The sequence below is a fragment of the Herpailurus yagouaroundi genome, unplaced genomic scaffold (genome assembly GCF_014898765.1).
Source record: "Herpailurus yagouaroundi ecotype Mexico unplaced genomic scaffold, PumYag 160, whole genome shotgun sequence".
Classification (NCBI taxonomy): Eukaryota; Metazoa; Chordata; class Mammalia; order Carnivora; family Felidae; genus Herpailurus; species Herpailurus yagouaroundi.
The window spans coordinates 8377178-8405100 of record NW_024412401.1 but is presented as its reverse complement, the minus strand read 5'-3'; the positions used below and the strand labels follow the sequence as shown (position 1 = coordinate 8405100).

The following is a 27923-nucleotide window of genomic DNA, read 5'->3' as shown; positions in this document are numbered from 1 at the left end:
ACCGACTGAGCCACCCAGGCGCCCTGTTTGTTTTGTCTTAATTTCCCGGTTGTGTTATAGCAGATGAGGTGTTTAACCCATAGATGTTTTATGTTTAAACAATGATACTTAAAAGGAAAATGGATTTGCTTTCAGGTTCAGATAGAATAGTACATATGATTTGTCATTGGAATAATAGAATATTAGATATAGAGGCCACCTCTGAAGTGTGATAGTTACTTACATGACCGAGGAGGTCTGGAGTGAGTGGTTAAAGGGATTCTCCAAAGGTCCTATGGTGAGTTTGTGGTAGAAATGGAGCCAGAATCATGTCCCCCGATTCCTTGCTGATTTTTCGTTTACTACAACCACAGGACTCAAATTCAGATTACATTTGTATTTTCTCCTTGTTTGTTTTATTGCAGTATTTCTGTGTTGCTGTTCTGTAATATGTAACCTTGGAAGCTTTACTTGCTGCCTTTTCACAATCTGTGCTTAACTAGAGCTTTATGAGTTTGAAAGTGGGCAGACAGTGTGGACCGACTGCTAGTAGTTTTAGCGGTGGATTGAGTTGAAAGAATTCCAAAAGAATATTTTTTCATTTATCCCTGTCAGGAATCTGTAAGGCCAAAAATAAAACCAGATCTAAGAACGTTTAATTAAACTGATTGTAAATATGTATATTTAAATTATTTTGTGAGTGTGTGTGTGGGGGGGGGGGGTGGATTTTTGTGAAAGTCCAAAATAAGTTCTGTAATTGCTTATAGTTTATATTTGATTGCTGCTAGATAACTGGATGATTTCTAGTTTCCAGAAAGCGTCTAAAGCTTTATAGGGATTATCTCATTTTTGCCTTTAGCATGGATGATCTCTTAAAGCTTAAGGGGCTGTATGATGTAGGTAATAGCATTAGCTCCATTTTTATAACTGAGAGAACAGAATGTATTGTGTGACTGTCCAAGGTGCAGTCCGAACCAAGGGGTTCTTAAAAGCTCTGCTCTTGACCACTAAGCTCTGCCTCCACATTACACGTAATTTCCTCTGCCACAAAATGCTGCCTCTTGGTAAAGTTTCCAAGAGGTCCTAGATTTAAATTAGTAAACACTTTTATGACTCATACAATAAGCTTCAGCCATATACTTGAGAAGTTTCACGCTTAACGTTTGGAGTCCGGTGGCAGTTTTAACCTTGCGCCTTCTTTTCCCTCCTCTTTCTTCGTACTTCGTCTCATTTTTCTGCGCTTCCCATTCTCCTTGGTTTACTTGGAACAAGGGTCAGTGTGCCTTGTGCATTATTGGGATACCTTCATTTCTCTTCTCAAATGTAAGTGACTCTCTGTTACTCCCAAATGAGATTAAAGCTGCTAGTCATTGACTCCCATGTTCTTTGCCAATATCCAATGTTTTTTTGTTGGTTTTTTTTTTTTAATTTTTTTTCAACGTTTATTTATTTTTGGGACAGAGAGAGACAGAGCATGAACGGGGGAGGGGCAGAGAGAGAGGGAGACACAGAATCGGAAACGGGCTCCAGGCTCTGAGCCATCAGCCCAGAGCCCGACGCAGGGCTCGAACCCACGGACCGCGAGATGGTGACCTGGCTGAAGTCGGACGCTTAACCGACTGCGCCACCCAGGCGCCCCTATCCAATGTTTTTACTTTCCTCTTAGGAAATGTGTTTATTTGGTATCTCAAGATGGAAAGGAACTGGGAAGAAATACCTAATTCAGTTACCCATCTAGTGGCGTGTTTCTCATGCACTCCAGTTTAAACTGATGAAAATCTTCTCCCATAAGCTTTTTCTAGAGTCATTCCTACTCATTACAATTTTCTTCTCTTCCTCTTATGGGGCACTATCATACCTTCTTTCTTAAAACAGACCAAGATTGGGGCACCTGGGTAGCTCAGTCGGTTAAGTGTCTGGCTCTTGATTTTAGCTCAAGTCATGGTCTCATAGTTCATGACTTTGAGCCCCATGTCAAGGGATTCTCTCTCCCCCTCTCTCTGCCCCACCCGGGCTTGTGGGTGCTCTCTCTCTCTCTTCCTCTCTCTGTCTCAAAACAAATAAAATAAATAAACTTTAAAAATTTAAAAAACATATTAAAAAAATAAGCCAAGATTAAACCAATGACTGGCTGTCTCTGCTTCTCCCTGGTTTGTCTCCTAAGCTTTTCAGTTTGTGAGTCCTTACCTGTAATACTGGCCATGAACCGCTTTTGTGTTAGTTGTGATTTCTCTTTCATTTATATTTGTACTGTTTCCTCCTACTAAGTAATTCCTGGATTTCAGAGACCATGAGAGGTACCATGCAATTAGCATTGCATTTGTTAATCAGAAGGTATTTTGTAAAACTTGACCTGTAAGGACGAGTAGAAACCATTTTTCTCCTGTTACTGTTTCTTTCTGTTTAGCCCAGAGACATGTTAGAGCTACAAATCAAGCTGAGAAATCAATGTAGCTCACTTGTATAATCAGGGTGGACAGAAAATAGTAGGTCACTACTATGTTTAATAGGAGCAAGCAGAAAAAATCATACTCTGTAAAAGTAGATTTTTTTTAATCCCTGTAATTTCCTGAATGATAAGGCTGCTAGCAGCATCTTTTATTATAGTGTTGTTTTTTTTAATGTTTATTTATTTTGGGGGGGGGAGAGAGAGAGAGAGAGAGAGAGAGAGAGAGAGAGAGAGTGTGTGTGTGTGTGTGTGTGTGTGTGTGTGTGTGTGTGTATGTACAAGCAGGGAGGAGCAGAGAGAGGGAGACAGACAATACCAAGCAGGCTCTGCGCTGTCAGCACAGAGCCCAATGCGAGGCTTGAAGTCACGAACTATGAGATCATGAACTGAGCCGAAATCAAGAGTCGGACGTTCAGCCAACTAAGCCACCCAGGCACCCCTCTGTAAATGCAGATCTACTTTAATGATACAGGTTAATTTTTATAATGTACTTTTGAACGGTAGTATCAGATTTTATTTTAGCAGTGAGTTACTTTTTTTTTTTTTTTTTTGTCTCACAGAATCTAAAGGGACCCTACTACTGTACCTAAAACTCAGTATCGATCCTTAGGCTACTTAAATTTTCATTGTTGGGGCAAACACCTCATTGCTTTGGTAAAAGCAATATATACTACAAGACTGTAGGGTTCCTGGAACCTACATTCGAAAACCCTTGCTTTAGAAGGGTAGCGATGCAAGATTTTCCCTGGTTTATTTGAAAGGATTGGAAGATTGTCAGGGAAAACAGGAACCGCATTCCTGGATGCACAGTGTGTAAACAGTTGCCATCATATGAGCTTCACCCATATTCTGTCTTCATTTGTAATATCTAATGGAGCTTAAATCAATCAAGATACTTAGGATAGGCTAGCTCTGTGCCGAATGCTTCACAGGAAAACAAAGTAGAATCCACAAGATGCTGAACAGAAATCTTGACCTTAAGTTTTCCTCTGAAGTTACGACAGTTTTGATTCCTTCCCTGGAAGCATTTGTTTTTACTACTGAAGGGGGAAAAGCAAAAATTAACTAGCCAAGTATTGATTTAGCAAGTATTGAAAATGGAATTGTATGCTGTACAGGAAAAGATGGGGGCAACACATTTAAAAGTGGCCCTTGGGGCACCTGAGTGGCTCAGTTGGTTAAGCGGCCGACTTCAGCTCAGGTCATGATCTCGCGGTCCGTGAGTTCGAGCCCCGCGTCGGGCTCTGTGCTGACAGCTCAGAGCCTGGAGCCTGTTTCAGATTCTGTGTCTCCCTCTCTCCCTGACCCTCCCCTGTTCATGCTCTGTCTCTCCCTGTCTCAAAAATAAATAAAATGTTAAAAAAAAAATTAAAAAAAAAAAATAAAAGTGGCCCTTGTAAACTGTGTACTTATTAAAAGAAAATTTATGGTTTCAGTTGAAAAATATGCCTTCAAAATGAGTATATATGTGTCTGAGAAACTTGTCACTGATGTGTTACAATATTTTGAATCATGTCACCCTTCTTTCTTCCCTTCTTTCCTGACTCATGTAATATTTTCCCTTGTAGCACTGTTTTCCTCTCCTGGAGTAGACAGCTTTTCATTTATGATCTTTTTTATCCCCCCCCTCAAATTGCATTCACAATCCACTACTTTTTATGGTTGGTGTTCCTCAGTCCAGACGGTTCCTTCTGTACTGTGTTTAAGAACTCTGAGGTTTCAAGGAACAGACTTAAGAAAATACGTAGATCATTTAAGATTAGGTTATAGAAATCCCAAGCATGGGGAACCTTTGAAATGGGGAACCTATGAAACCTTCATAATGAAGAATCACAATGGAGATTTTACAAGCAGACGTGTTGCTTTCTTGGGAGTTGGCAGCATTGGGAGAATTTTAAGATTTGAGAAATGAGGTTGTGAAATCGTAATAGCCAAACCTATGAGGGCGTTAAATGGTGAATTCAGGATAGAAGAGAAGTCCAAGTAGGCCTTCAGGAGTTCAGGAAGGAGGAAGTGTCTTCCCCTCAGAGAGAAAATCCAGGGAAGGGGCTGAGGAACCATAGGGACTAATGTAAGGACAGGCTTTCCTTAAGCTGTGTTCACATCTTCTTCGGTAAGCAACATAAATAGCAGGTTTTTCCTGCCTATCCAACACGTGCTCCTTTTCTTCTTTCAGGTCGCAACCTAAAGGTCACCTCGTCAGAGAGGGGAAACTAATCTGAAATAAAGAGGAGCTTTCCTTCTCCCTCCCATCAGCCTGCTTGACTTCCACCACAGTGCTTGTTACTCAACACTTTCTCAGTATTTTCTTGCATACGTGTTCTCTTTCCTCCTTGCCCAACAACCTGCCTCCTGTCAGTGGATATAAGTTTAATACGTGCAGAGGTCATGTCCATTGTGGTCATTACTCTGTCTTGTCTCCAGCACGGCATCTGTACTCCGAGGACGGTGTCTCTGGCTAGAGTGTCACCTGCCTGAGAGCAAGAATTCTACCATATCTGTGTAGTCCTGTGATTGTATAGTGCCTGTTAGGTGGAATTAATTAGGCTAATATTACTGAGAAAAAAATGAACTGTGAATGAGAAAATCAGATAATTTTACAAACAAAGACATTGAGTTTCTTTTTTTCCCTTTCAATAAAAAGCAGCACCAGGCTTAGTGAGAGCTGGGCCAAGTGTAAAACGTGGGGTAAAACTCGGTAAGACTTTGATGCCAGAGGCTGTCCCAGGGTTGTTTACTTTTGTTACATGCAGAAGTCACGAGGTGATTATTTTAGGAAATGGGATTCTTGAATAGCTCTTTATATATTTGGTTAAATAATAAAAGCCGTAAAGGGGAAACGGTGTCTCTGATGGCCAGCTTTTTGATGCAGTAATACATACTGAAATGAAGCTATTTTCTGCCAAATATTGAGAGGTTTCTTCGTTGCTTTTCTAGAGGATCCTTTTCCATGTAGCTCACGTCGCTTTTCTGGATGCATCTTCTGAAGTATGGTATTCCGAAAGACAGTGTGCCCAAGGTTTAACTTTAATATTTTGCCCAAGGTTTAACTTTCTCATCCTTGAGAAAGAAATCTGAAGCTCTTGCCATTTGAATAATTCTCAGTGAAGGAATTAAGTTTGTCCTCGGTTGAACTTTCTCTGAAAATCTACTTTTGCTATTTCCTATCACATTCGCCTGGAAATACATTTCCCCTCGGCCAGTTTTTGAAGCACTGTTGTATACTGAGTCATCATGAGGCAACTTGGGGCAAGTTAGCAGAAGTGCCGTCGATTTTAGTGAAAGGTGAAGCTTGAATATTTGTATTTAGTATTTCCTAACAATTCATAATGTTGTCTAGTTTGGGGCCACGTTTGTATTTTGTTGGCTCATTTGTTATGACCTGCCTTGAAGAAATGATTATGAAGGCGGTCTTGTTTTAGCATCATGGTTTTGTTCTCCCAAGGTGAAATGGATTGACCTCACCTCCGCTAGATGGGATTCACTAACAACTGTAATCTGTAACTGCTCTGAAAGCTAAAAATGTGCATGTGTTAAAAAAAAAAATCCTCCCCCCTTTTTACCCTCTGGAGAGAGAGGCTAGGGATATTCTCAGTCTATAAGTAAAGATTCCAAGTTACTCACGAAGGAAGTCATGTTTATGTTTATCATTAAGGGTTTTTCAACATGGCCAATTTGGAATCTCGAACTCTTTTTCAAAATCTAGGACTTTCCTCTAACATGTCAAAATTAATGATCCCTCTTTTATATATGTAATCCATTTTTTGTCCCGCTGGGCTTTCTGAGTGTGTACAGTATGAGGTTCTCTATACAAGTATAAACTTTATCCATATTATCTGTTTTTTCTTCCTCATTTTCTGTGTTTCTGCTTATAGTGACTGCTCCATTTTGCTGTTTAACTTTCCTAATGCCCTCGCTCATACTTGGCTTGCCGTCCAGCCTTTCTTCTCAACTGCCAAGCTTGCTCCATCTATTCCTTTGAAGTTCATACTAAAGTTAATGTCCATTGACTCAACTCCATTTCAGAAATGATGAGCTGGGTTCAGAGATGAGAGGTGTCCGGAGACACAGCTGTAGCTTTGGGGAAGCATAGAATGAAATAGGGGTGAGAATGGAGCTTGATAGGAGTATATGTAAGTAGGGTTTGCTAATAGGATCAGTGAGAAGAGAGTTTGCAGCCAGAAGAGGGAAATGACCATTTGTGTTTTGGAGTATTGGCAGAAGGTTCTTCAGAGGAGATGGTGTCTGAGTTGGTCCTTGAGAGGTGAACCCTGAGGAAGTGGACAAGCGTTCCATGTCTGTCCGGTTAGCCAACGGTATCTAGCTTGTTTCATAAAACTTAGTGGAAGTTAATTGGACAGTTGTTCTCTTGCGTGGTCACGGTTCTTTATTGCATATAAAGCAATTAGGTTTTTAGAGTTGAATTTTTGAATTATAAACAACCACCACCACCACAAGATAAAAACCTTAACAATGGAACTCAAAAGTTGCCTGATGTTACCTTTAATCCCTTTTCAGGGAAATGAGGAAATGACCCAAAAGGGGGCAATATTTTTTGTTGTTTAGAAATACCTGTTTTGAAATGGGCTGAATAGAAACAATGGCGGGATCTTTTTGTGTGTGTTCCCGTGTGTGTGTGTGTGTGTGTGTGTGTGTGTGTGTGTGTGTGTATGCTTATAGAAACAAAAACAAGACTCAACACTTGATTTCAAAATGTCCTTTTCAAAATGTCACAAGTGTAAAGTGTCAAGGCTTGGCCATGTTCAGTGGCGGTGAGGTGCTCAGACTGCTAGATGCTAGCCATGAACTTCTAAATTCTCGCACAGGACAGTTCAGGGCAGAGACACCTGCCAGGCAGCACCCTGGTTTACTGTTCTTGGAGGCTCTGAAATGGCAGAACTAGAGCAGGGAGGGAAGGAATCCAAAATGCTCAAACCAGAAGGGACATTTGGCACAAAGCATTGGTAATGACCAGTCTATATATAGAGTTTGGTGGGTTTCCTTCCTGAAGGGCTCAGCACAGTAAATAAAGTAAAACCAATAATTATCAATGGCCAACTGAGCCATGTCCTTAACAAAAAGTATTCACATGGGCATAAATCATAGGGTCTAAGCCAACAGACTGGAGAGGAATCTATCAGCTGTTTTCCTAAGGATTAGGGGAAAAAAACTGTTGCCTAGTGATAGTTTTTAAAGCTTTAATTGAGGATCTGATGGATTTGTAAGAGCATCTTCTTTTCTTTCTTTTTCTTTTTCAGTGCCAAAAACATGGGATCTTTTAAATAATTAAACATATTTATTGAGTATGTATATGTATATGAACTTTATAATATAAGCACAAATCTATTCATGTAACAAACATTTATTTCCATGTACCAAGCACAGGTCTTTTCCCCTAAATGAAGCATATTAAAAATCTTAGGTAGTGAGTAAGATTTTGACTTAATTCTAGGCTAACCAAAACCTTTTTTCCCCTTCATGTGTTTGTCTTCCTTGTGTAGATTTTTTGCTCAACTTAGTTGATGGTCAGTGTATAGAGTCAGTCATACTACATATGTATATGGGTAATGTGCCTATTTTTGAGGAGCTGTTTTAGGAAAAAAACCCAGTTGCTCATTATTTACATGCATTTTGGGCTGTTCCTCTTCTGCATGAGTGTTGTATGTTGGTAGATGATGGTACATGTGATTACTTGGACAGAGAACATTTTCTTTGGTTCTTTTGTTTTTTAAATATTTTAAAATGTTTATTTAATTTTGAGAGAGAGCATGAGCAGGGGAGGGAGGGAGGGAGGGAGGGGGAGAGAGAGAGAGAGAGAGAGAGAGAGAGAGAGACGGAGGGAGACAGAGAATCCCAAGCAGGCTCTGCTGTCACTGCAGAGCTTGACATGGGGCTCGAACTCACGAACCATGAGATCATGACTGAGCCAAAAGCAAGAGTCGGCCACTTAACCAACTGAGCCACCCAGGCACCCCTGGACAGAGAACAGTTTGAAAATGTCTCCTAATTAGAGCCTTGGACTACATGAGCAGGGAAGTGTGGAAGGAGATCAGAGACATGCTATTTATGGCGATACAATGTTAGTTTCAAAATGACGATGAATATCTTCTGGCTCGATTTGTTAACTTAGTCTCTTGAAATTTGGTACTATCAGAATTAGAACCAGTTCCATGTTGAGCCCTCAGCTTTCAAGAGAAGACTCTTCTGTGGCAACACAGAACACTCAACAAACATTCGTTGAACACCCTTTACTTGGCTCACTGTTAGTGCCCAGAGTTACAGATATGAGTAATAGTGAGGTTGTTGACCTCAAGGGGCTCAGTCCAGTGGAGGAGTCTGAGAGGTGAGTGAATGTTATCTGCCAGTCTGATAAGTGCACCCACCTGATATGTGCGACAAGAGAGGCTTGGAAGCGGAACAAGGGAGGCATTCTGAAAGAGCTAACATCTGGGCTGGATTTTGACAGGAATAAGAGCTTCCAGTGATTTCTGCTGAGTTAATTTGCATGGTTTAAAGAATGGATGTTAATCCTCCCATTTTACCGTCACCTAAAAAAAATTGATGGCTTTCTGAAGCTGAATATCCCCTTTAATAACTTCTGAAACTTGATCTTTTATTACCTAGATCTTAAAATTATCTGATTCTCAAACAATGGAGATGAAGAATGAGTTTCAGGGTTTAGGACACTTAGATCTTATGAAGGTGACATCGTGGCCAGTGATTATGGGACAGGGATTCTTCTTTTTTTTCCCCCAATGTTTGTTTTTGAGAGAGGGAGGGAGAGAGAGAGAGAGAGAGAGACAGTGCAAGTGGGGGAGGGGCACACACACACACACACACACACACACACACACACACACACACAATCCAAAGCAGGCTCCAGGCTCTGAGCTGTCAGCACAGAGCCCAACGCGGGGCTGGAACTCATGCTGAAGTTGGACGCTAAACCACTGAGCTACCTCGGCTCCCCAGAACAGGGATTCTTAACGAAGAAGTGTTGCTGAGTGAAACACGGTCTCAAAGGTGGTCCTATTAATTTAACAATAATTGCTTTATGTCTAATGTACTACTATCCCTACTGGCTAAAAAGTTTCTTAGTTTTGCCTCCTGTTTCTTGTTAAGAAGTAGGTTAGAAACTGATGTTAATGCTTTAGGTTATAAGAGACTTGAATAAGTAAATTAACGAACTACTTCCCCTAGTTTGACTTTCTTCTGATTAGAACACTAAGTGTGTATTTGTATTGCTGCTGGTTTTCTCGCATGTTTAGTGTGTATAAAAAGTTTCTATTGTTTGCTTCTAATTAAGAACTCAGGGTGCTCTACACACGTTGTCCATTGTTCTTTATGAAAATATTGCATTTAAAAATAATTGAGGTATGCGTTGGTAAATAGTTTCTTATAAACCAGACTTTTACAGAATATTAATACATAACAGATCATTTCCTTTAGAGGGTGGGAAAAAAATCTAAAACTTTCAACTGGAAGATGGGCTCACTAACAGCTGTTTCCTATAATAGAAGCAATTTGCATGCAGAATAGAGAAAATGAATTATACAAAAGGGTGTATAGAGGAGCAGCTATAACTTCTCTGACATGTGCGGCAGCCCACAGAATAAACTTCCTTCACATGACATTGGCATGATTAATCCCAAGCAACCTGGACACTGAAAGTGCTGTTCTGAAAAGACTGCTTTGCCGTCTGGAAATGTCATGGGTGTAATACGAGTCTTCTCCTTGGCGTCGGGGGTGTGCTCAGTGCTTTTGGTGGCATATCCTCTCCCGAGGGTTCAGGATATTTGAATATTCATGACAGGTTGGCAGGTGGTTAGTAGATGCAGGACTGAAGCTACTCTGAGTTGTTGTGCATTTGCATTTTTTTTTTTTTTTTAAATCAGAGAAACTTGTAAGGTCAGGTGAGAGTCCTCACTCCTGATTTACTTCTGATGTCAGTTTGGGGAAATGTTCCTGAGGTGGGCTAAAGGAGACTTCCTAGTGTTCCAGTCCTATCTTCAGTGTACGTCTTCATAACCATATTTGTGCTTGGGGGAGGGTCTAACCAACTTTTATGTACATTATCATCATCGCCTAGAAGAAAAACGCCTTACACGTACGTTCCTACCCATGCTTACGGATAGGTAGATGGTCTTCTCTCTTTTAAAGGGAAAGGAAATGGAAACTGTCTAGAGAATTCTTAGTCCGGGTGCCATGGAGTTGCATCTTCTAAATCTAGGGGTCTCTCCTTGCTGCTTTCTTTCTGTTTTCATCTGAAAAGTTTCCATGCCAGTTGGCTATCTCATGGAGTAGATCACCTGCCTCACTTAAGCAACTTTTTGAGAACTTACACGGGCCAGGATCTGTGCCGTGTCTTTTATGTACGTCATCCTGTTTAATCCTCCCAGTGTTTGGAAGAAAACCCAAGGTTCAGAGAAGTGGAGTAACTTTCTAGAGGCAGCTTGGTCAGTCTGAGTTGGATCCCAGATTGGCACCCAGGTGTGCCTATGCCCTTGACACTTGGCACTCTCTGTTCCTGGGGTAAAGGTTTCCATCTTTGAGGACTGGAAGGAAATTACACATGATGTTCCAGAATACACTGTAGTACAACTCTGTGGGGTGTCCAACCTGTGATTCCAGCAATTAATGCTTTGGGAGGGTAAAAGGAGAAGAGAGGATAATATTTTGTGGTCTGGAAAGGTCACAGAATTTGTGATGACATTTGGATTTGAACTAAGAGAGGATCCTAATAGTGGTATCAAGGTGTGAGGGAAGGGATGGAAGGAGGACAGGGCACACTTGGGAAATGCTGGGCATATTTGCGGGGAATTGAAGGAAGCACAGGAGGATGGATGAGTGACAAAAGAGGAAGGCTGGAAAGGTAGGCTGGGGCCCTGCTGCGGGGGACTTGAGTTACCACACAGAGGACTGTGTCGCCTTGATGTTCAGCATGTCTGTGATTACTTCTTTGTGACACTATCAAATACAGCCTCAACTAGAATACTTTCAGATGGCTTGTGACTGATTTTGATTTGCTTAATTGACATTCTAGTGGTATGAATCCTAGTTACCTTCTTTAGGGTGTCTCTCATTTCCCAAGAGCTTGCCTAAAATAGTCTTGCCTAATTCATTTTGGGGGGAAATCGAAGAGGGTGACATGATGGACACGAATAACATTGGGAGACTCTGGACTTGGAATTTTCTGAGGAGGGAGGGTATCCTGCCACTTGTTGGCATAGAAATCGGGATGTCTCCAAGAAGTGAGGGGTTTGAGGGTGGAGTGATTTACAGAAGAGGTCTGACACAGACAGTACATTTGTCAGGGGACTTTCACGCTTTGGATCGTAGGAGCTCACCCCAATCTCCCTAAAGCTTCAGGGCAGGGTGAGAACACCTGAAATCAAGTCATTAATGATCACGGTTGACTGTGGTAAAATGTCCCCCATCAAGATTTGAACAAATAGCTTACCATATTTGCTTTACCTAGGAAAATTCTTATAGATTCTGAAAAAGAAATAGAGATCAGAAAGGCAGATGGGGACTTGGGAAAGGGCTGTGAAAATTGGGCATGATCTAGACAGGAGAATGGGGTTTTCTTTCTTTTAGTTTTGTTTTTTCAGAAGAAAGAAGAATGTCTTTTTGCCTTTTATTCTCCTCTCACCTATTTTTTCTTTTTAATGTTACAGTGTGCAAAGATCCACCTTACAAAGTAGAAGAATCTGGGTATGCTGGTTTCATTTTGCCAATTGAGGTTTATTTTAAAAACAAGGTATGTAATCTTTACCCATTAATCTTTCAGTAGAAGATCCGCCATTAGCCAAACAATGTTTAAAATAATTTTGATTCATAAATACGCCTATCACTAGATGATTTTAAAATAAAAGTTAAATTTGTCTTCTAGGAATTTTGGCTATTGTCACCCTTAATTATAGAGGAAGTGGCTAAAAAAGATAATTTCAGTTCTCTGAAGCCAGATTATATGAAATTCATTAAACTTTCTTTTTAAGAGAAGAATGATTACCATTTGAAAAAAGATTAATATATGTTTGTAAAGCAGAAAAGACATTATGGTTTTTCAGTGAAATGCTCTTTTTCTCATTTGCGTATTTCTAGAATTTTAGACACTTGCAAACAAAAATCTCTCATGTATCCTTAGCTGCCACGCACACATGACATACGTATACAACTATATCAACTTGATGTGTTATGGATTCTACTGGATTTAAAAGTATATATGTAGCACAATACAGACTATATAAAATTGGATAAGTTGCTCAACCTCTGTAGGCTTCACTTTCCTTAATTATAAAAGGGATAGGATAAGAGTATCTATCTCATAAGGATTGGATACAATATGTGTGCACAGAACATTTAGAATAATGCTTCAGTATATACATAAGCACCTAGTAAATGCTAATGATTACCTTTCTCAGTAACCCCACTGAAATATTCACATGGTTTTTTTTTTTTTAATCAAAATCAGAATTTGTTGAGATGTATTTATGTCCACTTATGTGATATGGCTTTACATTGATGTATTGATTGTTTTTTCCCCTCATTTCTAGTTGGATTTCCTTTAAAAAGCTTTTAGCTTTCTTTTGTTTTATTAAAAAAGTTGAGACATAATTTATATACCATAAAATTAATTTTTAAAAAGTATACACTCGTTGGTTTTAGTGGGTTGTGCAATCATCACCACTATCAAATTCTATGACTTTCTTAGTATTTTCATCACCCCCTAAAGAAATTCTGTACTCACTGGCACTCACTCCTCATCCCCTTCACCCCCATCCCCTGGCCATGATTAATCTACTTCCTTTTTCTATATAATTTCCTATTCTGGCAGCTTATATAAATGGAATAGTACAATATATGACCTTTTGTGCCTGGCTTCTTTCACTTAGTATATCTTCAGGGTTTATCCAAGCTATAGGATGTATCAATAATTATTATTTTTTTAATAACTGAATAATATCCCATTGTATAAATATACCACATTTTGTTTATTAATTTGTAATTTGATGGACGTTTGACTTACTTCCACCTTCGGCTACTGCGAATAATGCTGCTGTGAATGAATATTCATATACAGATTTTTGTGCGGACATGTGTTTTCAAATCCCCTGGTATATATCTAGATGGAGTGGGTGGGTCATATGGTAACTCTTGGTTTAACTTTTTGAAGAACTTCCAACTGTTTTCCAAAATGACCATACTATTCTACATTCCCACCAGCAACGGTGGGAAGGTTTGTTTCTCCGCATCCTGGAAAACACTTGTCATTTTCCATTTTAATTTTTTTAAACATTTATTTATTATCGAGAGACAGAGAGACACAGAGAGTGATCAGGGGAGGGCCAGAGAGAGGGGGAGACACAGAATCCGAAGCAGGCTCCAGTCTCTGAGCTGTCAGCACAGAGCGCGACGCAGGCTTGAACCCACAAACCGTGAGATCATGACCTGAGCCGAAGTCGGAGGCTTAACTGAGCCACCCAGGTGCCCCTATCATTTTCCATCTTAAAAATTATAGTTATTATGGTGCATGTGAAGCAGTTTTGATGTGCACTTGCCTGATGAGTTACAATTTTTGAGCATCTTTTCATATGCTTATTGTCCATTTGTTTATTTTCTTTGGAGAAATGACCATTTAAATCTTTTGCTCATTTAAAATTTTTAAATTTTAAAAATTTATTAATTTTTTAGAGAGAGAAAGTATGACTGAGCGTTGAGGAGGGGCAGGGGGACAGAGGGAGAGGGATAGGGATAGGGAGGGAGGGAGGGAGGGAGAGAGAGAGAGAGAGAGAGAGAATGAAAACCTTAAGCAGGCTCCATGCCCAGAGTGGAGATCAATGCAGGGCTTGATGTCATGACTGTGAAATCATGTCCTGAGCCAAAATCAAGAGTCTGATGCTTAACCTAGTGAGATACCCAGGTGTCCCCCATTTTTAAATGTATTCATTTTCTATTTAAGTGGTTGTGGGGTTTTTTCCTTTTTTTTTTTTTTGAGTTTATTTATTTTGAGGGACAGCATGTGTGGCAGAGGGGCAGAGAGAGAGAGAGAGGGAGAGAGGGAGAGAGGGGGAGAGAGGGAGAGAGGGAGAGAGAGAATCCCAATCAGGCTCCACACTGTCAGTGTAGAGCCCAATGCGGGGCTTGAACTCACAAACCATGAGATCACCACCTGAGCTGAAATTAAGAGTTGGCCGCTAATGGGGCGCCTGGGTGGCGCAGTCGGTTAAGCGTCCGACTTCAGCCAGGTCACGATCTCGCGGTCCGTGAGTTCGAGCCCCGCGTCAGGCTCTGGGCTGATAGCTCAGAGCCTGGAGCCTGTTTCCGATTCTGTGTCTCCCTCTCTCTCTGCCCCTCCCCCATTCATGCTCTGTCTCTCTCTGTCCCCCCAAAAAAATAAATAAAAAAACGTTGAAAAAAAAAAAAAGAGTTGGCCGCTAACTGAGCCACCCAGGTGCCCCTAAGGTGGTTGTGTTTATGGGAAGGAATCCAGAGGCTGTCTCTTCACCCATCCCCATTTTTAATACTCTAGAAATTTAATGAATAAAGATCATGCACTGCTTTTCTTCCCTCTTGTCACACTGTTCACATCCAGTGTTTTATTTCATCTAGGCATTGGGCTGTCCACAGGAAGAGTCTAGGCTTTTAAGCCAGAAAAGACATTGTTCCAAAGAAGCTAGGGGATAGGCTCTTATCGTCTCTTGGGAGGATCATACTGGGTATAGCATTCTATTCTCATCACCTTAAGTCAATTTAACATTGCACTGACTTCAATTTGGAAACAGTGCTGCAGTGAAGTATCTTCATCTTCTCTCTCTCTCTCTCTTTTTTAACCTTTTCTGGTCATTTTTACAGGCTGTCAGTTCAACAAAAAATATGTTTTCTGAATTGTCCAATTTCTTTTTTGCAGAAATAACTGGAATCTCCCTACACACCAGATTTTAAGAGGGCAAAAGAAAAATGAAGAGGCAGCATGTATTGTATGTGTGTGAGCACATATCACATATATGTGTGTACACACACACACACACACACACACACACACAAGTTCAGTCTTCTTGGCACTTTGGGTAGTCGTTCTTATGGCAGAAAGACCTCTTGTTTACTTGTTTTGTGAAGAATTTTAGTTGATTAAAAAGTGACGGAAGGAAGAGGCACATGGAGATGGAAAGCAGTGATTCCTGTGGAGCCATTAAGAAATAGACACTTGGGCCGAACACCACTGAAGTAGATTTTTTGTTTAGCCTCCACGTTAGCTGATTTCTATTTTCTAGTTTGAGATTTTCGTTAAGATTTTGTATTTAATAATGATGCTATTTTCATAGGTGCACAATGAGACATGTAGATTTCAGTGTTTGTAATATGAAAAAGTGGGATACACCTAATTGGTCCTATGTAGAGATGTAGATCAGTAAATGGTGGGTTAATAATACATGAACTCCTAGGGGCACCTGAGTGGCTCAGGCGGTTTAAGCATCTGACTTCTGCTCAGGTCATGATCTTGCAGTTCCTGAGTTTGAGACCCGCACTGGGCTCTATGCTGACAGCTCAGAGACCGTTTCAGATCCTCTGTCTCCCTCTCTCTCTCTGTCCGTCCCCACCTCGTTCTCTCTCTGTCTCTCAAAAATAAATAAACATTAAAAAAAATACATGGAATGCTATATAGCAGTTGATTTAGCAACATGGATAAGCAAAAACAAAAATGATGACAACTTAAAAGTCACAGAATTCTATGCATGTGGTTATGATATCATTCATGTATATTTTTATAAGCCACTGAAGCTGAGAATAAATGATGTTCTAGAAATACACATACATAGTATAAGAGTGTGAATTGAAATGATACCACAGGAACTAAATAGCATTGGTTATTGGGGAAGAGGGATAGAGCAGCTTATATTTATAAAATTTTATTTCTTTGAAGAAAAAGGTAGACACGGTAAAAGTGTTAACATCTGTTTAATCTCAGCGGAAGGTTCCTGGGTGTAGTATTTAATGTTCTTTTCTGTATGCTATTAAGTTTTTAATTAAAAAAAGAAATTATTGCTTTGTCCTCTCTTTTCATTGATCTTGCAGTTTTTTACAAACCAAAGGTTTGCTGTATTCTCCGAGCTGGATATATTTCTCGTTCCTCTTCCCTCTGAAATGATCTGTGGGTAAAAATGTAGTAAGTCCAGGCTCTTGCCCCAGAATAGACATTCTATGTCTTCTGAGTTTTTATCATTTTATTCAGCCCTGGAGTTTATTCGACTTTGTCTTAAGAATGAACACTCATTACAATAATGGTTTATGAAAAGTATTGTTCAGCTTTCAGAGGAGGTGAAAGCAAGCTCCAAGTGATCTTGGGAGAGTCCTACTGCTGCAGATTGAGGATGAGATCGTCCTGTCCTCCATTCTGTCTTCATCGTTTGCTTTCCCTGCTTCTTAATAAGCCTCTTTTCATTTCTGCTCTACATTTAGTTGCGAAGTCAGAGTCATTACCCCAAAAGGGGGTGGGGGTGAAGTGTCTGTCACTACTTCTTTTGGGTTCATGTATGTGTATTCTGTCTTAGTTTGTATTTGTGTTCAACAAAATAAGCTTATCTATGAGAATTACGAGTGTTGCAGAAACTTGAAACCAATAGGCACACTGATAAAACATAATTGACTCTAGCATTTTAGGATGAAAGGACTCCCTGCTTCTCTCTTTCATTCTGTCCTCAGAGAAGGTACCTGAGGAAATGTCAAGGACCGAGGCAGAACAAGAGGGACAGTCTGATCTTGCCAAAACCAGATTTCCACCTCTTAGAGGAAGTGTAGTAGCTTTATGTGTAGAATAAATGCATGCTTTCTTGTTTGAAATGTGAGAAGACTCTTTCCTGAGGAGCATAGATGGACATAATAACGAAGTCTGCCCTCTAAGAAAGAGATCCGTTGGCTAGAGCACAAGTTTGTGAGTACTTTCTCCTTCCTCAAGAGAAAAAAGAAAAATCTTTAAAAGAAAATTGCACTCAGGATTCATAGAAAGGTAGTCACTTTCTGTGGTCATTACCCTTAGTTTTATTGAAAAGTGATTTTTCTTTCTTTCTTTCTTTCTTTTTTTTTTTTTTTTGGTATAAAAGTGTTGTGGACTATGAAGTGATACTGAAAAGTATGTAGAAGCATACTCTTTGAGTCCTTTTAATCATTGTTAACTATTTGGTGTTGTCTTTCCTGATCCCCCCCCCCCCCATAAAGATGCACAGATAAAATCTATGTCAAGTAGAGATAGGCAGGGGCATAATATATCATACTTTAATATTTTCTGTGACTTATCTTTAATCTACTTGGCACTATGCCTTTCTTAATCTGTATTAAAATTTTTTTTTAAATATTCATTTATTTTTGAAGAAGAGAGTCAGAGCATGAGTGGGGGGAGGGGCAGAGAGACAGAGGGAGACACAGAATCTGAAACAGGCTCCAGGCTCCGAGCTGTCAGCACAGAGTCCCACGCGGGGCTTGAACCCACGAGCCGTGAGACCATGATTTGAGCCGAAGTCGGACGCCTAACCGACTGAGCCACCTAGGTGCCCCTAAATCTGTATTTTTAAATATCTGAATGGTATTCAATGATATGATATACTCACTCAAAGATTATTTCAATTTTTTTTTTGCCATTACAAACAGTGCTACTATGAACATTTTATAATATATGTATCTTTGCGCACATATTTGGATATTTCTGTGGGAAGAGATTCTTAGAAGTAGAATTACTGGGTTAGCATGTTGATAGCTGTTGCCAAATTGTCTTCCCAGAAGGTTTTACAAATTTACAGTCCCAATTATAAGGCAGAAAACAGGCCTTCTTATGTTTTTAATTAAATTCTAAGGTTGTGTTGACTGTTTTACAATGGAGAGGAAAGGCAGGTAAGTAGAAAAATGACCATAATTCTGTGTGATAATTACATTAATAAAGGAATGCTATAAGAGGGATATCTAATACAGATTGGATTGGAAGTATTAGGAAGGCTTTCCAGTGGATTTCATGCCTTATCTGGGTTTTGAATAATGAGCGCATTAATAAGCAAGCAAGGGAAGGGAGAGGTGCTGGGAGGGAAAACTGTATAAGCGTGGGGAGCACTAGATGTGAAAGGCAAAACGAATGAGGTAATGTAGAGTACTGGGAACCACAAGTGCTCTGAAATTATGGAAACACAGGGTGTCATAAGAGAACAAAGGAAATGCAGGAAAGGTATTAGAGGACTGAGATGGTTATTCCAAGGAAGAGGGATTTTATCCTGTGGGAGATGATGAGTCATTAAAGGCATTTATATCAATGAAAAGATGTAATCTAATTTTTGTATTGGGAAGATCACTGTCTTGCCACTGTAGGAGGTAAAATGGGGTGAGTTGAAAAACAAGGAGGTGAGCCGGTGAGGAATGATGAAGGTCTAACTAAGGCGAGGGTATGGGAACTGGACAAAAGGGTTGGATTTGAGAGTTCCTAAGGGAGAATATGGAGTAGAACTTGGGGACTATTTGAGTGTGCTGAGCAAGGGAGAAGGAAGAGCTGGGGACGGTTTTTCTGTATTTTAACTTTGGCAAGAGATGAGGATTTCTGTTTGCCAAAATATAGAGTATGGGAGAAAGGACAGGTGAATAGAACTCCAGTTTAAGACAAACCGTGACTTTGAAGTTGCTGTGGGTCAACTTGGTGGAGATGTGGGCAGATGTGGTGTGGAGCCCCCGTAAATGGCAGTCAAGTGGGAACTGGGCTGGAGGTACAGATAGGGGATTCATTGTCATAGAGGTAGAAGTGACACCCTGTGAATGGGCGTCGGCTCCTTGGGGACTTTGCCCAAAGTTAAAGGATGTTTAAGGGTCAGTGAAGAAAGCAGGGAGGCCGGTGAACAAGACTGAGAAGGAATGCCAGTAAGTGTGAAGAAAACCAGGAGGGAGGGGTATTCTGATGAAAGAGGAAAGGAGCAGGTTTCATGCCGCTTGGAGGTAGAAGAGAAGAGGCAGAGGCGCCTGGGCAGCTCAGTCAGTTAAGCATCTGACTCTTGATTTCAGCTCAGGTCACGATCTCACAGTTGGGAGATCGAGCCCCGCATCAGGCTTCATGCTGAGTGTGGATCCTATTTGGGATTCTCTCTCCCTCTCTCTGCCCTTCCTCTATCTCTCTGTCTGTCTGTCTCAACTAAATCAATAAACATTAAAACAAAAGAAGTGTAGAGATAGTGAGTGAATGAGTGGAGACTGATTTGGAGAAGTTTGGATGAGGAGGTAGAAACCATAAATTTGTAGCAGGTAATGCCTACATTTTGACAGTTTCAGGAACTAAGACTTTTGAGTTAAAAGAACCAGTTTCACATCACTTTGTTTCATCACATTACATATATAAAAAGTCCTTTCTTTTAAAATTTTTTAATGCTTGCTTATTTTTGAGAGAGAGACCGAGCATAAGTGGGGGAAGGGCAGAGAGCGAGGGAGACACAGAATCCAAAGCAGGCTCCAGGCTGAGCTGTCAGCACAGAGTCCAACATGGGGCTTGAACTCACAAACTGCGAGATCATGATCTGAGCTGATTTAGAGGCTTAACCCACTGAGCCACCCAGATGTTCCAGAAGTTTGTTTTTTTTTTAATTTTTTTTTTTTAACGCTTATTTATTTTTGAGACAGAGAGAGAGCATGAACGGGGGAGGGTCAGAGAGAGAGGGAGCCACAGAATCTGAAACGGGCTCCAGGCTCTGAGCCATCAGCACAGAGCCTGACGCGGGGCTTGAACTCACGAACCGCAAGATCACGACCTGAGCCGAAGTCGGATGCTGAACCGACTGAGCCACCCAGGCGCCCCGGAAGTTTTTTTTTTTTTTTTTAAAGAAAAACATTGCTTTATTTGACTATGTAAAATTTCAATATGTCACATACTAAAAAATATAAATAAATATATATATATATATATATAAAGCAAGGCACTTTGTAAAAGTGTTAAAATGGAGGTACCATATGACCCAGAAATTCTCCCCATAGGTGTATATTCAAGAGAAATGAAAACACACGTCTAGATAAAAACTTGTACACAAATGTTAATACCAGCATTGTTTATGGTAGCTAAAAAATATAAAAAATACACATATCAATCCACCAATGAGCGGATGAAAGAAACTGGTATACCCATTCATTGGAATATTATTCAGCCATAAAGAGGAACTAAATAACTGACGCATTACACCATGTATGAACCCTAAAAACATCACGTCACATTAAAGAAGACTGTCATAAAAGATGACATGCTGTGTGTGTATTTTTTGTGTTTGTATGAAATGCCAGCTCCACAGAACAGGCAATTCTAGAGAAACAGAAATAGATTATTAGTGGTATAAGGGAATGCAGGATCGGGGGGAATTGGAAATGACTACTAATGTGTTTGAGTTTTCTTTCTGGAATGATGAAAATGTTCTGAAATTAGATGATGGTGATGGTTTCATAATTCTGTGAATACACTAAACACCACTAAGTTGTACACTTTCAAAAAGGGTGGGTTTTATGGTTTGCGAATTACTTCTCACAGCCATTAAAAATAAAATGGCAAGGCTAATGACTAATGAAAACAATTACAACATGTCACAAAGATGGTTAGTATTTGTGACACAAAAGGAGTTTTTATGTAAAGTAATACAACAAATTCTAAGTGCCTTAATTTCCTCATTTGCGGAGCAGGACTCAGAATTGACCTTGAGGAGAGCTATAAGAATTGAATGAGATAACTGTTAATGTTGATGTTAGTTATTGTTACTATCCTCAGTCTTCATTTCACCTGGGATGTTTGAGAATCGGTGTGGAGAGAGGTTTAAATGTTTAGCTAACTAAAGTAATGCCTTGAGAGCAGAACTCGGGTATCGTGAAATTCTAATGATTCTGTTCTCTTGGAGATGATGCTTATTTTGTGTTCCTCGTTCATTTCAGGGCTGTCTATGGCATTTCTGCTATGCACAGGTGCTAAATGAGTTGTCGGGGGGTGTGCAGTGACGATTCAACTATTGTTCCCCCTTTCAAGAATCTTATGATTTCACAGGAAAAAGGGAGATAATAGGATGATCAACCTAAGATGTGCAAGGGTGAGAGAGAGATACAGAACAGAGGAGAGGCGGTGGGAAGTTGGGAGTGGAGTTTCTAGGAAGGTTTCCCCAAAGTGATACCTGAAAGGAGAAGGACGAGAAGTTACTTAGGTGACACGAGGGTGGAGGAATGGAGAAGGGCAATGAAGGTAGTCATGTAAAGCAAGGGTGAAACCCAGGATTAGCCTAGAGCATAGTAAATACTGCAACAACCAATAGCCATGTGTTCCTTGACAGTGGTGGGATAAGGAGCCAAGAACCAGGTTCTGAAAGCCCCTATGAGGCCTTCAAGTGAGCTTTTGATTTTTATCCTAATGGCGACTGGAAGGAAGCTTTTGAAATTTTCATCAAGCTGTAAAAATCGCTAGGTTTTTGGCTCCTAAGGGTAATTTTGAGGCCTCAATGAAGGAGGAATTGAAGAGGAATCCATCCGGAAGGAGGAAGACCTACAAGAGAAAGGAGCGTATTGTAGTTTGGGCAATGAGTAAGAGTATGGGTTAGAGGGCTTGTTCCAGAAATATTTAGGAGAGAAAATGGCAGTTCAGTTGTTGGTGATGGTGGAGGTGGGTAGAGTGGGAAGGGGAAGAAGTGGCTTCAGGGTTATCTTAGGTTTCTAGGTGGGTGGCTGTGTTGGTGGTGTTATACCACTGGAGATATTGCAAGAAAAGTGGTGAGTTTATTCTCTTAGAAAGCAAGAAAGTGATTCATCAGGTATTTCCATTTTGCTCTGTAGATAATTCCTTGATAATTTTCTTTTGCCAGCACTTTGACACTATAGCTGTTGGGTATCTGTGAAGAATAAAACTTTACTTTTAAAATCTGTAGATATGGGACACCTGAGTGGCTCAGTCAGTTAAGCATCAGACTCTTGATTTCTGCTCAGGTTATGATCTCATGGGTCATGAGTTCAGGCCCCGCGATGGGCCCTGCTCTGATAACACGGAACCTGCTTAAGATTCTCTCTCTCCCTCTCTCCCTCCCTCTCTCCCTCCCTCTCTCCCTCCCTCTCTCCCTCCCTCTCTCCCTCCTTCCCTCCTTCCCCCTCTTCCTCTCTCTCCCTCTCCCTCCCTCCCCCTCTTCCTCTCTCTCCTTCTCCCTCCCTCCCTCTCTTCCTCTCTTTCTCTCCCTCTCCCTCCCTCCCTCCTTTTGTCTCTTGCTGTCTCCGTCTTTGTCTTTCAGAAATAAATAAACTTAAAAAAAATTGTATATGAATAACTCTTAATTTTTTTTTAATCTCTAGGAAGAACCTAAGAAAGTCCGCTTTGATTATGACTTATTCCTGCATCTTGAAGGCCATCCACCAGTGAATCACCTCCGCTGTGAAAAGCTAACTTTCAACAACCCCACAGAGGAGTTTAGAAGAAAGTTGCTGAAGGCAGGCGGGGTAAGTGGCACTGTCTTGTGAAAAACCTTTGCATCAAAAAATAGATGCTAGTGTGTTAAGTGTAATAATGTGAGAGTGGTAAAAGAGAGGAAGTACCTTAATGACCTAGCTATGGACTCATGGTTTGGGATAAAGAGGTACGCAAACAATAATCTTTTAACTAGGTATGAATCTGAAATTGCACTGTTGGTTAGAATAGCTTTATAGTCCACACAGTTGAAATCAATTTTAACAAAAAGCCAAAAACAATAAACCCTGCTCAATTAAAAGCACAATGTGTGAACTTTGTTATATCAGTTTATAGAAGCTTTTAGGTAAAGTTGGAAGTCATGTTTAAAATTAAATAGGTTAGGGGCGCCTGGGTGGCGCAGTCGGTTAAGGGTCCGACTTCAGCCAGGTCACGATCTCGCGGTCCGTGAGTTCGAGCCCCGCGTCGGGCTCTGGGCTGATGGCTCAGAGCCTGGAGCCTGTTTCCGATTCTGTGTCTCCCTCTCTCTCTGCCCCTTCCCTGTTCATGCTCTGTCTCTCTCTGTCCCAAAAATAAATAAACGTTGAAAAAAATAAAATTAAATAGGTTATTATCCAGATTTTCTTGATAAAAATTAATAGAAAAGGTATACTCATTCACATTACATGTTTACATCGTTTAAATACACCTTTTACTTTGTTTGCATTATATGGTGGTAAAAGGTGGATTTCTTTTTTTTTTTTTTTTTTAAGATAATGATAGCCAAGGTGTGATAAATATTTTGTCAGTGTCATTTGGTTAGGATGGGGAAAGATTTTTTTTTAATTAAAAAAAATTTTTTTTAATGTTTTTATTTTTGAGAGAGAGACAGACAGCCAGCAGGGGAAGGGCAGAGAGAGAGGGAGACACGGAATCCGAAGCAGGCTCCAGGCTCTGAGCTGTTGATACAGAGCCCGAGGCGGGGCTCGAACTCACGAGCTGTGAGATCATGACCTGAGCCGAAGTTAGATGCTTAACTGACTGAGCCACCCAGGCGCCCCTTTAATTTTTTTTAATGTTTGTTTATTTTTGAGAGAGAGACAGAGACAGAGACAGTGTGAGCAGGGGAAGGGCAGAGAAAGAGGGAGACACAGAATCTGAAGCAGCCTCCAGGCTCTGAGCTGTCAGCGCAGAGCCCGACACAGGCTTGAACTCACGAACCATGAGATCATGACCTGAGCCAAAGTCAGACACTTAACCAGCTGAGCCACTCAGGCACCCTAGGATGGAGAAAGATTTTTAAGTGGAGTTTCTTGTAGCACAAACATATGGAATATTTGCAGCTGTCAGCTATACAGACAAGCTCTGTTTACCAGTGGAAATCTACTCTACTGTGGGTGCCATTGGAATCACCGTCCTCATTTTACTTCAGATGAACTTCCTGTGTCCTCTTATGTGGGCAGTTCAGACCCCATGAAGTGTTGAAACATGTTCCTTTTTTAGAATTTTCTTCACTTCACTTTAGTTTTTCTGGAAGGCGTTTGATAGTTTTGCATCCATGAACTTACCATTATGTGCAAATGTGTGGACCGTCACTGCGCAAAATGCCTCATTTCTACCATAAAAGCTACCCGAGGGCTATGCAGGGAAGAACACAGTTTTTTCCCTTTATTGCAACCCCTTTTTGTGGGCTTATCAACAACCACTTTGAGAAGTTATGGACCCTCTCAGAAGAGAATCACCCATGTATGCACTTGTGTGAACATTTGGGGTTACACGGAACTCCCGAGGTCCATGTTTTGGGAGTCCAATTTTGCCAAGCTCCTGTCCTTACAGTTGAAATACTAATATGCATTTGAAGCATTGTAAATACCTTTACACACTTCATTCAGCATTGTACTATGTCAGTAGATTATGGGTTAAATAGGTATTGGGCCAGCTTTAGAAAATGAACCACCACATACAGTATTTTATGGGGAAATATATCTGCATGAAGAAATAGCCTTTGGTAATACAACTCATTTTAAAGTTAGATATTTGTTACACATTTATTAAGGAAGTGATGTTTTTTTAAAAACCTGTTTTATTCTTTTTGTAGTTACCAAGAACACAGTGTTGATGCTATTTACCTGTGGCTATGCCCTTAAAAATGGAACTGGTCCATTCTTGGGTATTTACCCAAAGGAAATGAAAACACTAGTTGGAAAAGATATATGCACCTTTATGTTTATTGCAGCATTATTTACAATAGCTAAGGTATAGAAGCAATCTATGTGTCCTTTGATAGATTAATGGATAAAGAAGATGTGGTATATATGTATAATGGGATATTGCTCAGAAATAAAAAATGAATGAAATCTTGCCATTCATGACAGTGTGGATGGACCTAGAGGGTGGATATTCTTTCAATTTTTTTATTATTATTTTAGAGAGACGGAGAGAGAGAGAGAGTGTGTGTGTATGTGTGTGTGTGTAAGCAGGGGAGAGGGAGAGAGAGAGAGAGAGAGAGGGAGAGAGAGAGAAAATCTTAAGCAGGCTCACACTGAGCCTGATGCAGGGCTTGGTCCAATGACTCTGCGATCGTAACCTGAGCCAAAACCAAGAGTCAGATGCTCAGCTGAGCCACCCAGGTGCCCCTAGAGGGTGGATATTCTGTTAAGTAAAATAAGTCAGAGAAAGACAAATACCATGATTTTACTACTATGTGGAAACTAAAAACAAGTCAAACAAACAAAGCCGAATAAAACAAACAAAAAAAAACAGAAAATAGACTTGTAAATACAGAGAACAAACTGGTGGTTGCCAGAGGGGTGGAGAGGAGAGGGTTGGTGAAAAATGTGAAGGGGATTAAGAGGTACAAACTTCTAGTTATAAAACAAATAAGTCACGAGTATTGAAAGTATAGCACAGGGAATATAGTCCGTAAGATTGTAATAAGTTTGTATGGTGACAGATGGTGGCTACATTTATGGTGAGCATTTCATAATGTGTATAGTTGTCGAATCACTCTGTTGCACACTTGAAACTAATACAATATTGTATGCCAATGGTACTTCAATCAAAAGAATGAACTGGTTTATTTTAAATCCTGATTCTCATTTTCTTTCTATGATGGTGGCATTTTATGCTTCTGATTATTCCTCTCGGCTCTGTAGTTAGGTGGGTAATTGGAGCCTGTAGATTCTGGAACTCGAATATAGCAGGCTTCTGATAAGAGTTGTAGGAAAAAGTAAATATGACACAAGAACTTTTAAAAACCCCACTTAGTCCCAGAGTACTTAAGGGTTGCTTGCGAGCTGGGGAAGAGGTTACAGGTCAGTGATAATGCAGCAGGGTGCAGGCCTGCGTCCTGAGAGGGTCTCCAGTAGATTTCTGTCTCACTCTTGGCAGCCTTTATCGCAGAATTATCCTCCTTGACTTCTAACTTTCCTTCTTTGTGTTTCTTTTTAAGTGCTGTTTGAAGCCTACAGATTTTTTCCTATTAAACTTAGAGGGTGTCTTGACACCTCTAAAATAAGTTGAAATGTGAAACATTCAGGCACACCAGTTACTTCACATACATTCTTTAAAGGACTGATGCCAGTAAATTTTGTGGTAAAATTAAAATTAAAAAAATTGTTGAAGTAATGGTAATCCCATAGATTTGATTTTAAAAAATCCATTGAATAGGGGAATATTAGTCTTCTATAGAAATGTGAGAATCTATAGACTAATAAACATTTTTTGGCTTACCTAGATTTTTGGCTACTTTGTATTGTTTTTACCTGATGTGTAAACATTTATCATTGTGTTAGTTTATTAATACAGCTGATAATGACGTTACTAATTTATGAGCCATTTTGATTTTATTAGAAGTATATTTTTTAAGGGGCATCTGGGTGTTCACTCGGTTAAGCCTCTGACTTCAGCTCAGGTCATGATCTCAAGGTTCGTGGGTTCGAGCCCCACGTCGGGCTCTGTGCCAACAGTTCAGAGCCTGGAGCTGCTTCGGATTCTGTGTCTCCTTCTCTCTGCTCCTACCCTGCTTGCGCTCTGTCTCTGTCTCTCAAAAATGAATAAATGTGAAAAAAAAAGTTTTTAAATAATAATTAAGAAATCTTTTTTTTTTTTTTGAGCTTTACTGGAACAATTGACATACATATAACATTGTATAAGTTTAAGGTATACATTGTATTGATTTGATACACTTGTATGTTGCAGAATGACTCCCACCGTACATCTCCATCACATCACATAATTACCATTTCTTTTTTTGGTGAGAACATTTAAGATCTGCTTTCTTAGCAACTTTGAAATAGTAATTCAGTAGCATTACTTATAATTGCCCTGCTTTCTGCTAGATCCCCAGAACTTACTCATCTTATAACTGGACATTTGTACTGTTTGACCAACATCCCCACCCTTTCCCCCACCCTGCAGCCCCTGGTAGCTACCAATCTAGTCTTTGTTTTTAGGAGCTCAGCTTTTTTAGATTCCACGTATAAGTGATATCGTGTAGTATTTGTCTTTCTCTGACTTTCACTTCGCTTAATGCTTTCGTTTCCACCACGTTGTCACAAAGGGCAAGATGTCCTTCTTTCTCGCGGCTGAATAATATTCTGTTATTTTATCCATTCACTTATTTCCAGATCTTGGCTGTTGTAAATAATGCTGCAATGGACACAGAAGTACAGATGTCTTTTCAGTATCCTGTTTCCATTTCCTTTGTACACACACACACACACACACACACACACACACACACACACACACACAATTGGGATTGCCGGATCCTGTGGTAGTTCTAGTTTTAAGTTTTTGAGGAACCTCTGTATTGTTTTTCTATAGTGGCTGCATCAGTGTCCAGTCCCACCAACAGTGCATTCGGGATTCCATGTTCTCCCTATCTTTGCCAATACTTGCCATTTCCTTTCTCTTGGATGATAGCCATCCTGCCAGGTGTGAGGTGATGTCTCGTTGTGATTTTGATTTGCATTTCCCTGATGATGAGTGATGTGGAGCACCTTTTTATGTACCTGCTGGCCACTGTGTGTCTTCTCAGGCAGCACTTTAAATCGGATTGTTTGTAGTTGCTGCTAGATTAAG

At 40.2% G+C, this 27923-nt stretch overlaps 1 protein-coding gene across 2 annotated transcripts in view; it reads left to right on the top strand.

Moving 5' to 3' along the window:
* MLLT3 (MLLT3 super elongation complex subunit) overlaps window positions 1-27923 on the top strand; it is a 292829-nt gene that overhangs the window by 147929 nt on the left and 116977 nt on the right. For both annotated transcript variants that reach the window (XM_040481363.1, XM_040481364.1), the window contains exons 3-4: window positions 12106-12188; window positions 22748-22891. In XM_040481363.1, coding sequence (XP_040337297.1) covers window positions 12106-12188; window positions 22748-22891 — 227 coding nt within the window. The remainder of the gene's footprint in view (window positions 1-12105; window positions 12189-22747; window positions 22892-27923) is intronic.